The sequence below is a fragment of the Amphiprion ocellaris genome, chromosome 10 (genome assembly GCF_022539595.1).
Source record: "Amphiprion ocellaris isolate individual 3 ecotype Okinawa chromosome 10, ASM2253959v1, whole genome shotgun sequence".
Lineage (NCBI taxonomy): Eukaryota > Metazoa > Chordata > Actinopteri > Pomacentridae > Amphiprion > Amphiprion ocellaris.
In genome coordinates, this window is record NC_072775.1 from 1,390,388 (window position 1) to 1,403,615 (window position 13,228).

Consider the following 13,228-nt stretch of genomic DNA (forward strand, 5'->3'; position numbering starts at 1 on the left):
TCATAACATACAAGTTCTGAAAGGATCTGCTGCTAATGTCACCTTCAGAGGTCTCGTAGCGTTCAGGTCTCAGCAGGTAGAAGCTTTCTTGGCAGCACATGAAGGAGAGATATTCAGGAAGGGTGTCATCCTAGTTTCTGATACTGGCAGGAAGTGTTTTGCTTTATCTCAAAGGGATCAATAGACATTTTGGAAACTTGACTTCTTTGAATTTTGCAGAGAGTAAAATGAGACGATTTCTAACACTTTTCTGTTACAAGGACAATTGATGTAGCTATTATTTTGATGTGATAATTGAAAAGAAGGATGATTAGAATTATTATGGATGGGCTTCACATTGAAAGGCATTTAAAACTAAATTTTGGAGGATCATAATGGACCACAAACTTACTTGGAAATATTATACAGGGGGTCCTCGACTTACGTCCAAGTTTGGTTCCTACGGATTGATGTAAGTCAATTTTCACTGTAAGTCAGAACTCTGGCGAAAATTTAAACAAAGCCGCTATGTGTATCATGTTATGACAAAAATGTAAACAAAGCTGTTACATGCATCACAATATCGATCAGTTCTTCGGAAAAGTCATGAATACCAACAACTTTCATGCATGTATGAATCATTTTACGAGAAGAAACAGAATATGTTGCACTGTTTTTAGGACTTCAGCCTTTTATTCTATCTAATTTCACTTCCTTTTCTTCAAAGCATCAGAAGAGTCTGACTAATGATTGGGAGCCATAATGAAGGGCCAAAGGTTAGTGAATGTAGCACAATCCAAGGTGGCGTACAACCAGTGAAAGTAAACAAAGCCGTCTCATAGCGTCGTGTGACGATGTATTTGTCCTCTCCACTCGCCAACTAGTTCCACATAATCAGTTCTGACGTAACGACGAAACACCCTACGCCGTAAACCGAGGACCCCCTGTATTACTATTAGGAAATACACAGGTAATATAAATTTTTACTTAGTCCGTCTCCTTTTTAGGTCACAGAATGTGTCTAAGTAGTTTGAGTTACAGTGTATTTTTTTTTTTTGTAAAATTGGCATTGTAAGTTTTACATTGAAATGAGCAGAACAAAACTAAATTGAATAAGTAAACAAAACAAACAACACAACATGTTACAAATTGACACACTGAAACAAATATAACAGGGAAAGTGAAAAATACACACTAATGCAATATTCCACAGATGATTTAAAAGCTACTTTTAGGTGGTGCGTTCTGTCTCCGTCATGAATTTTGGATCACTGGTTGTCACAGACGTAGTGTTTGTTTTGCTCCGTTTGAAACTCAGATCAAAGTATTTTAGATTTGACATTGTTTTGCTTCTCTTGATACTGTGTAGATTTGCTTTGTTTTTCCTCAGCAGACCAGTTTCATGCAGCATTTCATTTCGCACCGTGCATCCTGGGAGAAAGAAATTGTTCCATAACCTAAGACTTATTGTGGTTCACACCAGTTTTGTACACATGGGAGTAGCAACCTTTAAACCACACAGATTCATTCATCTCCATACTCACATTCTCTTCAGTGCCCATGCTGCTCTTTTTGTGAAATGTCTTTTTTTTCTTACTTTAACATTAACTGACTCTAATGCACCATGTAGATGAATTTATTTGCTTATTTTGAATTTCAGTTTGCAAACTGCATGAAAGTAAAGTAAATGTCATGGTTATAACATCAAGGTCATATTCAACACATTTTTTCTAGAGCTTTCAACCTCATTTGTCACGGACTTCAGTTCCCATCATGTGACCTAAATGTGCATCCTCATGCCACGTTAACACAGGTGGTCATATATGAAGATATAAGGTCAAGACTGAAGTTAAAATCTCTCCAAAACAATTAGGAAATCTGGGCTGATCAACTATTAATATTTGCTAGCTTCTTGATTTCACAAAATAGGTGTCAAACATTCGATAATAATTGTTTTTAATTGTAATTATTCACTTATTTTTGTCTGATAACTTTCAAGATTCTTTGATTTCAGCTTAAAGTAAAGGCTTTTTTGTCTGCTGTGCCATAAATGTCTGCTCCTTTAATCAGTCTTACATTTTTCTTTGAGAATAAAAAAGAACAGGCGTAGACATCAGTATTATTATCTTGATGCTTCCATTCCAGGTAGTACACTCCTGGATCTCTTTGGTTTGGGCACAAATTGTTCAATTCATTATCATTAGTTTTAGGACATTTTTCAGTCATTGCTCCTTGCCGCCTGAATCTGTCACAGTTTTTGCCTGAACCATTACAGTTCCATCCATTGCTTTGGCTGTTGCTTCTTTGGATTTTTCTTTAAAGCAAAGGTAACATATCTGTCTCAGCCTTAACAAGAATTTAGATTTCAGTCATTTCAAAAGTTCATATGTAGCACAAAATATTCAGTTTCTGCCAATAAGTAAACATTCGTCACACTTTCACTGAGCTCTTTACATAGTTTGACAGACCAACAGTCTAAAAACAAAAGAACACGCAAAATATCACCTTTGAGAAGATGGAGGAAGGAATTAACAAACTGTGACTTGATGAATTGTTAGTTTCTTGCTTTCTCAATTAATTATTTAGCTGTAAATAGTTTTCTCCAAATTGGTGCTAACAGATAAAAACAGTTATTTGAGGACTGAAAACTGACTTCAGGCAGTGTATTGACATGCTGGTCAAATTAAGACTAGAGTCCTAATCTTATGTATCTGTCTGTCTCTTTATATGGAAGACTTAAAATCACTGTGAAATCACCTTTCCACATCTCCCCTGACACCTCTCTTCCTCCAGGAGTGATCAGGACAGCTCTGGCAAACATGGACCGTGAGGTGAAAGAGGAATACCAGGTTCTTCTGCAGGCCAAGGACATGGGAGGCCAGCTGGGTGGTCTAGCCTCCACTACCACCATCAACATCACCCTGAGCGACGTCAACGACAACCCGCCACGCTTCGCTAAGAGTAAGAAAGTCCCAACAATGATGTCAGATTGCTGATTATTTGAATGGATGAATGTGTCTTTGATTGGTTTGTTTGTCAAGATGGATGAGTAAAATTGATCTTTTTCAAACTATGAATGACTTTTCCTTTACTTGACTCTCATTTCTGTGATTTTCTCAGGTATTTTCCATCTCCGGGTGCCAGAGTCAGCGGCAGTGGGTTCAGCTGTGGGTCGGATTCTCGCCCACGATCTGGACGCTGGCAGCAATGCATGGGTGGATTACACCATTGTTCCAGGAGATGAGGGCAACATGTTTGACATCGTCTCTAATAAAGAAAGTCAAGAGGGAGTCGTGATCCTGAAAAAGGTAAATTGGCCTTCACCCTGCTGTACTGCACCGGCTTCATATACATAATACTGTATTAGGTCATGTCTTTTCACAAAATGTGCGCATGTGACCAGCATGGAGGATCAGGTGTGTAATTATCTTAAGTAGAATGTGTCAATTAAACATAATGCACAATTCCACTTCACCAGTGCAGAAAAGTTATGCCATTCTGTTGCTAAGTTTCTCTTTTCTAGCAGAAATTCTGTCTCTCCTCACTAGTTCAAAGCTGCCAATATATATGTATAATCAATCTTGGTTGATTTGTGCTTAATGGCGTTAATAGAAAAGATGTTTTTAAAAGTTCCAGAGTCCTGGGGTCAGCAAAACTCTAGAAATGCTACAGAATAAGTTGATCAGTTGTTGTTGTCTTGTCGAGGACATAGGGGTGAGCTGCCTGTGGCTTCAAGCACAACAGTTCACAGTGATTTCTCTTTCCTGTTCCACCACTCTTTGTATCTGACATATAATCATTAACTTTAGTCAGTGAAAAACATGTTGAGTTTCCTGTGACTGCTTCACACCAGACTCTATGCCTTGGCTTTCAGTTTGAAGCAGTGGTACCATGCCTTTGCCTTACTTGAAACTGAATGCAGCTCTGGAAAGGCTGTGGGGGCCGTCAAGTAGCTGTGAGGCTGAAATTATAAAACCATCATAACAAAAGATAATTAATTCCATAAATGGACGACATGTATGCCCCATGCTAAGGCAATCTGAGTCCTGTGCAGGAAATGTGGACTTCCTCACTCACCCTTATATTAGAGGGTTACCTAGGAAACTGGGTTTAAAATACAAGAGATTTGAATGTGAAACATCAGTGCAGTGATTTTTAAAAACTTTTTGACAGTAGTTTAACCATGGTCAAACAATGGTTATGTGGATTAGATTTTATATTTTTTGGACATCTGTAACCTCTTTGAACATTTGCTATCTTATTGTATTTATATGGAGGGTTTTGTGCATCCCTGTGACCCTGGGAGCTTTGTTTGATGCATTAGCTCCACCAGTATGATGTCCCAAGGCCTACTTGTCCCCACTGGAGGAACCAGGCCAAGCGTGATTCACAGACTCTCTATAAATCAAAGCTATAGCATGTAGAACAAGGAAACCAGGCTCTTTTCCTGGAGTCAGACCAGGTTAGAGAATCTGGATCTGGTGACCTGATTGTGACCCATGGAGCTGCCACTCTGTGCCGTCACCACCTCTGGGGAAAAGCACCAGACCAAAGATGCAAACCTAGTTCCACCATCAGACTGAGTGAAACTTTATCTTCTATTATAAAATCAAGCATAAGAGTAATGAAACCTGTAGGCAGCCCATCTTGAATTTGCACGTATATCACTGCACATCCTATCTGACACCCTTTTAATCTTGGAGATGCACTTGAGCCTTCTGTGCTTTTTCATTCATTTACTGAACGCCTGCACTGACCGCTAACCTAAAAGCCATGCTGCTGCTTCAACTACTGACAGGATTTCAAAAGCTTCACCTCAACCTCAGCATCCACCTGCATCTGATTCCTGCTTCTTCCTTGGGCGAGGTTAGTGTCATTGCTCTCTACTCCCTGCTGAGTTCAGCTCAGTGTTGCTTGTGGGAATCAACAAGGACAGCAAGCACTAATGCTGTACATATTTTATTGTAACGTAAAAGCGTGTTTCAAATAAAGGTTTTCTGTGCAGCTACAGTAAATAATGAAGTGTTTCAGAATGAAGTCAGCACAATATCTTGGATATTACTTCACACTGTAGTAAATGCATGCCAAAAGCGGCTAAATATGTTTTAAAATACCCTCAGATCCACAGCATAAAAAGGCAATTTTCAGCCAGTAATAGCAATGCAATTCTTTTGATATCCTCAAATCAAATGCTGCATCCCACTGTACTGTTCTGTTGGTTCGAACCAAAGGCACATTTTGCTAGCATCAGCAGCTCACTGGTGAAGTGCTGTTAGTGATCTAAGTGTGGGAGGAATGTTCTACTCTGGCTGTGATCCTCATCATTCTGCCTCTTAACCTTCCATTGAACCAAGCTATTAGACTAGATAATGCATTACACACTTGCAAACACACACTCTAACACACACAAAACAGTCTTCATTTTGCTGCGTCAGCCGCTGGATTCCCCTGCTTACAGAAGATCTATGGTATATAATGAAGGGATGGGGAGAGAAAAGAAAGAAAGGTGGAGAGGGAAGTAGAAGGAACAGAGGCAGAGAAATGCAAACTTTAATGCAGAAGATTTTCAGTTGACCAGCAGGTTTAAACCGAGAAGGAAGGGATTATTTTCACCAAAAAAATGTTTAAATAAGCAACTTTGATGGACAGAGATGAGTTTTAAGGGTTAAAACTCCTCCAAAAGAAGCCGTGTAAGGACTTGAGTAAACTTAAACTAGGTCTAGGGGGATACCACCTCGTATCACACTCGCATACACACCCACCGTGAAACACACACCGGAACACACAGCGCATATGTCACATCAAATCAAGCAGTCTGGTATCAGAGGACCGCGGAGGATTTTATTTCAGACTGTCCTCTAAATCAGAACAGACACGACAGCTACATTCAGAGCACGAAACTTTGCCAGCTACGTCTCTTATTTTAGAAATGAGATAAGCCATAAATCGGCGGCTCTCGATGCTGACATTTCGTCCCTGCTCACTGTTTCAAAACAGAGAGACATTTGTGGAGCATAAAAATAAGTCGGGGCATCAATCACAAACATTTGGCCAAATTATTCTTCAAAACTTTTTGCATACAATACCTTGCATCTTCATTCAAAGGAACAGCAAAACAGTACATTGATATTATTGTGAAAATGTTGAAAGCTATAAACTGGTAATAGTTCAGACTGGATGCATTCAGTATTTTAAATTGAAGGCTAAAAGTAGACAGAAATGATCCTACAGTATACAAATACATATTAGAATTCAATTCAGTTCAAATGGTAAAAGACAAAACAAACTACAGATGAGTCACCTGATGCATTTTCCCCCAGAAGACTTTATCATAGAGAAGCAAAATGACTGTTCACCAGGGTTACAGATGAAGGACATTAAGCTTTTTAATGTGTACTGAGCTCCCGAAGAATCTTTAATTTTCAAGTTAATTCACTGTACAAAAGGAAGCCATTGAAAAAGAATCAGTAAGCAGTGAAAATGCTCAGGTTGACTTATTTACAGGTGGAAAATTAGCTTTGGGAAAGATTTGAAGCAATCTCCTGTGAGTCTTAGATGTTTCCATAACTGTCCCTCATTTAAGTTACCCAAATATTCACAGAACACTGAACTAAGTTTGAGGCTCGTAGGCATTTCTAATTCAACCCCTGATCTTTTTCCTGAGCTGACAATATTTGGTTTTTAGCTCATATATCCCCCAAATCAAGCCTCCTTGCTGTAGGAGCACAATTGCACAGTTCCACAGTATTATTTCAGTCTCAGCAACACACTGCTTTCCAGACATGCTAGCTTTCCATGATGTCTCTTAGACAGCCCAGGATTTAATTCAGTCATGCTTCATGCAAATCACTGAACTGTAGTTATAGTTGGAACTAGAGCAAAAGTGTATTTACTTCTGCTGCACAGAATACAGCAGAGGTAAATTAACTCCTGAGCATCATCATCACACTCATTCAACATGTATATATGTATAATTTACATTAAAAATGGACAATTTGGATTCACTGTTTGGAAAAATTAAAGACCTTACAATAGGAATTCAATACAGGTCAGTACACTTTAATTACTGGGATTCAAATCTTGCCTCATATGCCCAGCTTTATTTTGGTGACAGACTCAGTCCTCCACAGCATAGAGAATACCAGCATGGCACAAATGTTCTGCCATTCTTCAGAGACAGCTTATTTTGAACTCGTGCAGCCCCATATCACCTCACTCTCACCTTTGTGCTTCACTGCCAGGACTCTGCATTCACTGTTTTCATCATGTTCAGCTTCACACCAAACATGCTGAACCCCATCTAAGCTGAACAAATTTGCCTTTGTCTTGTCTTACCAAAAGATGTGTTCCCAGTATTCAGAATGCTTCTTTTTTGTGTTGTATCAAAGGGCAAGCAAGTTTTTTCTTTCTTTCTTATTCTTGGATACCGTTCATTCAGGCTGGTTGAATACAATGTCCTTCTCACTAGCTGAGCTGTCACAGAAACTCAGATTTCCACTTAACACCCCTGTTCCAAATGTAACGCTCTTGTGATTCTGTTTTTCAGAGATTATTCAAGTAGAGTCCCGTCTGTGGTGTAGAACGAGGATCACTGCGACTCTGATTAGTGGTACTGTGGCCCGTTCTATACCTCCTGATTACCGCTCCAGTTGTGTTTAAGCTGATTTTTGGTTGGTCTCCCATCTTCCTGTACTCGTTTCCATCTGTGAAGTCTCACTGTCAAATTTTCTTATTCAGAAACTCTTTTTCTTGTGGAGCCATGATGCAGACATGCCGACAGGTCCTAAGACTAGAAGGAGCTGGTGTTCCTAGGTCATTTTGTAGTTATTCTTATAAAGCTGATTGGAAACCACAGGTGTCTTTAATTTGATTTCAAGGAAAACAGGTTTTCTAATTTGTGCTTTGGTGATCACAGATGTATTCACTTTTGTTTCATTGAGTGTCAAGCATCAGTTTTTGATTTTTTCATAAAGGGACAGACATTACTTATGAACTTAGGAGTAATGCAGTTATTGAGAGGTGATTCAGTGTTGAATCATTTCACTTTTTGGTAATATTTCACAAGGGTACTACCTTCTGTTGTATACTGTAAAAACCGCAGTATTTTAACCTAACATTTTAAATGAATTTTAATGTCTACGTGTTTTTGTCCAGAACTAAACCACAGTTTGTCCCTAAGGACTTGTAATGTGCATTTCATTTATTAAATATACATGAACTAAAAATTTGACTACTTAACTTAAAATATGTTGACAATGAACTCGAAAGTAATCACTCCTTGCTTCTCAACTTAATTTGAAGCCAAATTAAAATAAATCACATTCCACACAGGAGATAAGTTATGATATTGAGGCATTCTTCTAGATCTCCAGATGTTTTTTCATTGAAATATTTGAAGACAATTACATTTTTTAAATAATATTTTCTCATTTCATACGTATGTACCTTTTAAAATTTTTGTTTCTCCATGTCATCAGCATCTTCGGATCATTCATAGTCCTTTAAGATTGTCCAGGTTATTGATATTCTGTCATTTCTGTACTGAGGAGCAGCTCTCGATAATCTGAGACTTCCACTTATAGCTCCTGACTGTGTTTTATGATACTTGATTCATTGCAGTACTATTCATGTCCTCATTCAAACAACTTTCATAGCAACACCTAAAGAGAGATTGTCAGTGTGACTGTTCCGTATTATTTAAACACTCATTAGCGTCAGCATGAACATAATGAACAACTCGCAGCAGTGCTGTAGAGGTGTGTTCACCTGCCAGGAATCACTAAAACAGACACAAAACACCTGCTCACTTGTTTCCTTCATTACTGCGCTGCTCTTGTAAAACTGATACAGGACCTTACTGCTATGTTTGTGTATTTTCTAAGCTTCAGTGTTTTAAGGGAGCAGATTGAGGTGATTTTGACAGCTTTCATTCCAGGAGCAAACATATGGATACGATAGGCTATCAGAATCAAAAGCCTGGATCTGCTGCTTCCCAAATTAATGTTAAATTAATTTCAGAGTGTAGGTTAATTTTCATTCATGGTTTTCTTTTGGTAAGCTTTCTGACTAAGGACACACCTGCACACATTCAGTATTTTCCTGATTCATTCTAGTGTGAATATCAGGAACTCGTGTGATTCTTTAACAGCAGTGTGAAGAAATGAATCACAGGTTCAGAAAAGTGTTTGAAAAAAGTGTAAAAACAGCAGGTTATGTGAGAAGTAGTGTCCTCCTTTAGTCTGCCTACAGTCTCCTCTCAGCTGTTCAGTACAGTAAGAGAACTTTTTTTTTTTTTTTAACAAGGGACTCATTGAATGTCAGTGACAGACATTTAAAAGTAGATCAGGAGCTGTTACAAAGTACTTCTTCTTCTTCTCCTCTGTGGCGTCCCTGCAGCCGGTACAGTACTCTGCATTATATGCACAGTATCCTGAGACGTCAAACGACAAATCAGAAAATGTATTTTTTTAAAAACCCTGTTAGGATGAGGTGTATTTAGCTGCAGGCTTTTGCTCTATTATTTTGTATTATTTAGATGTCTGTGGGTCTGCTAGCTGCATCTTGTTCATCACAGTTGTCATCATAATTAAGGACCACATCCATGTTGTTGAAACATCACGCATAGGCTGCAAACACTGCAGTGTCATTGGTTTTACTGTAGTTTGAAAAGCAGCACATTGCTGCTCTACCAGACACTGATCTCCGGCCAAACACTCTCCTCTCTTCGCACCTTCTCTCTCCTTTTCCTTTCTACTGTCTGTGGCAAGATGCCAATCAGTTAAATCCTCCCTGGCTCCCTTGCTGCCAATCAGCCCTCTTCCCTTTCCCCTCACTTAACCTTACAAGTCTAGGTGTCAGCCAAGTGAAACACTGAGTGAATTTTATTGATCCAGAAGAGGTTCTTACTCTCCCTTTTTTTTAATCATGTTGATGGTCTACAACAGACAGATTCAAATGAAACTCCTTTGTAGCTCAGCTATTTGAAACTCTATTAGAATGAGATCTTGTTTTCTCTCATCTGACTTCCATGTCATCTATCTTTCTGTTAAGGTGTAATACTGTATGTCAGACAGTTCCTCTGAAAGGATTCACTCCACTAATGTATGCAGAGGGATAAACACTGACCACAATAGAAGATTACCAATGAGAGGCAGGTGAAGATTCAGTGAAAAATGGCTGCATTTTATTCCTTTATGTGCTCAGAAATGTCTATACTTGGGTCATTTTCACATATTACATTTAACATTTTACATTGTATATGTTATTTGTATTTCAGTAAATAACAACTGGTCTTATTCTTGCAAGATGAAAGCATCTTCACTAATTGCTGATGAATTTCATGCCGTATGCTTTAAATGCTGCCATTTATATTCATCGGTTTAAGCAAAAAATAAATTCTGACAAGCAATCAAATTAATCTCCTGTTTCAACAAATGGATTTGAGTCTTCAGAGTTCACTTCAAACCTTTATCTGTGACTCATCACAGGGAGAACATTTCTGTTTTGTATAATGAATTATACTAAATAAACTTTTGTTTCCTCAGTGTTAGTTCTTTATTATTTTTCTCAGTTGAAAAATATGACATGGAGGATTTTATTTGCTGTATCGTTTTCAAGATAAGCTGATGAGTTACAAATAAATTACTTTCCTGCATAGATTGATTTTGCTTTTAGCCAGGTAGATTTAACTCTTACACTGCATAAACTCTGCTTGCAAATGTCATTCCAATTGCATGATGGCAGCATCCATTCCCAAATAGTTTTGCCTTCACTTCTGTGGAGCTGTCATGTCAACTGTCCATAGAAAGAGTCTATAATTCCTCACTCCAGTAGTCTGTTGTTGACGATAAAACATTTTCCTTGTGGAAGACAACAGAGGCAACAGCTGAAAGCAATCACAATGTGCTTTTATTCTGGTGTACTGTTCACTCTACACTGGCTTTAGACTGATTTCAAGCTCAGAATGGTTTTAAGTTTCACAAGGTTTGCTTATCTGAGATTCAAACACAGCATCCTCTGCACCCACAGTGAGAATCAAACCTGTTCATCAACAAGTCACAACAAACTACTCATTCCCCAGTTGGAAAAGCTTCAGTCGACAACAAACACTCGTTCTCAATGGCAGCAGCTGTTTTGTCTTGACAACAGAAGAATCCAATTATAAAATGCTTTTACTGCTGCAAAATGTGTTCTTTTCACTGTTTGCAATGTTTTGCTCTTCATACACATCAAACACGGGGAAACCTATTACATTTATCTCAAAGTTATTGTGTATTTAGCAACAAATATAATATGCCTTTTTATATCCAGTGGTATAAACCCGGGGACTTGATTAGACTTTAGTTTATTAAGTTTTGGTTTCATTGTCTTGATAATACCTTGAATGTGTTTTTCACATTGTGATATTTAAAGTTTTGAATAAGCAAAAGTGCTAATACCAACAATCTCACTAAGGAAATGAGTGAGTAGCTGACAGTTCAGCTTTGAGTTTCCCGAAGCAATGCCCCTAGTTTCTACTTTTGTGCATTAAAGTCTGTTTGCAGTGGATTGTTTGCATAGACTGCTCAAATAGTGTGCATTTGATCTTGGTGGCCAAATACCTGTAAGTGTGTTGAGGTTCAGCTCACAATGACTGGCATCTTGTCACTTCTCCTGGCTTTTAGTTTAGAGTAATATGATGATGAGGGCTCATGTCAGAAGACCTGGAAATCTTTAGTTTAATATGATCGGACAGGATGGATGGAGGAAGCACTAGCCACATTTCCAAACCAGGAGCACTTAATATGCATCCCTACATTCAAAATTAATTTTAACTAACATTTGTAGGAAAGGGTCTGTTCTTCAGCACACCTCAAGCAGCAGTCAGCAGTGCAGCTCCTGACCCCTGTATCCATCCTTGTGTATTGCTAACACACATGGGCAGCCAAGCGTGAAGCGGCTGGGATGAGCATCAGCACCTCTGCAGCAAAACGTCGGAGTGCAGGTGGGGAGAGAGTCACTGAGTTCAAGTGTCTTGTTCACAAGTCACTGTAGACCGGAGTGAGTGATTGACAGGCAGATTAGCGCTGCATCTGATATGATGTGAATTATTATGTGATGAAGATTAAACTAAGCCGCAAAGCGGAACTGTCAGTTCACCAATCAGTCAGTACTCCTACCTTCACTATAGTCATGTCTTCTGGTGACTGAACAAAATAAACGATGTCACAGGTAAAAGTTGCCAAAGTTTCTTCCATAGGTTAGATGGACTTACATTCAAGGACGGGGTGATGAGCTCGTAAGAAGCTTCAACTCCAACTGCTGCTCGTTTGCTTTGAAAGGCGCCAGCTGAGGAGGTCATGGCTTCTAAGCAAGATGCCACCTTGGCACCTCCCTAATGAGGTATTCCCTTTGGGTCCAACAAGGAAGAGACTGCAGGGCAGGTGTAGGTTACACTGAAAGGATTAAACTTATATCCCATCTGGTCAGGAAAGACCTCTGGATCACCCAGGAGGAGTTGGGCTGTTGTTAGCACTATTTGCCTTTAAGATAGCACCAATTCTCTGAGCTATGATTGCACATAATTTATCGAGCTGCTTGGCAGGTAGATTGTTAAGCAATTCCCAGAACTTAAAGGCTCTACTGCTAACATCTTGTTACCTGATAGGACAGGCCCAAGAGGACTCCTTCACAGCTCTATGGAGTTCATGTCTTGATGGATCTGAGCTGTTTTGGTGAAATGAAGGAATGCAGACAATAGTAGACAGGTGGTTTTAATGTTGGGTCTGATGTGTGTTTGTTATTCTCGGAAGATGCTGGGTTCACGAGTGTCTGGGTATAATGATGCTTTTCTCTCAGCATTCATAGGTCTCCTATAGAATTCATTTTGATCCAAAGGACACAAGCCTGTCTTCAAGTCATTCTCTCAACTTTAAACAGGTAGGAGCTCTAGCTCCAGTGAAGGTGGAACATCCGAATGGTTTTGTTACTGATGAGATACAGCTTGGAACACCGGTCAAGCTGGGGAATGCGAATTGGCTTCAGCTTGAGATAACCTAGTTTGATATGTATATGAATGTATCTTGGTACAGTTTGCAGCTGCATTTCCATATCAAAGTTGCTGTCTCCTGCGTCTTCCCCCTGTGCATTCTCAAACAGATAACCATGGGAAAGAATGGAAATCGACCCTCCTCCGTGTCCAAATCCATCAGTGTGCACCACATTCATCAGAGTGATTGGACATCAATAACCAAATATGCTGCTTTTGAAG

General features: G+C 39.1%; 1 protein-coding gene across 1 annotated transcript in view; it reads left to right on the forward strand.

Annotated features, from left to right (window-relative positions):
• LOC111569792 (cadherin-12-like) overlaps positions 1-13,228 on the forward strand; it is a 135,937-nt gene that overhangs the window by 77,001 nt on the left and 45,708 nt on the right. Inside the window, exons 6-7 of the mRNA XM_055014027.1 lie at positions 2,773-2,940; positions 3,100-3,287. Of these exons, the coding sequence (XP_054870002.1) occupies positions 2,773-2,940; positions 3,100-3,287 (356 nt within the window). The remainder of the gene's footprint in view (positions 1-2,772; positions 2,941-3,099; positions 3,288-13,228) is intronic.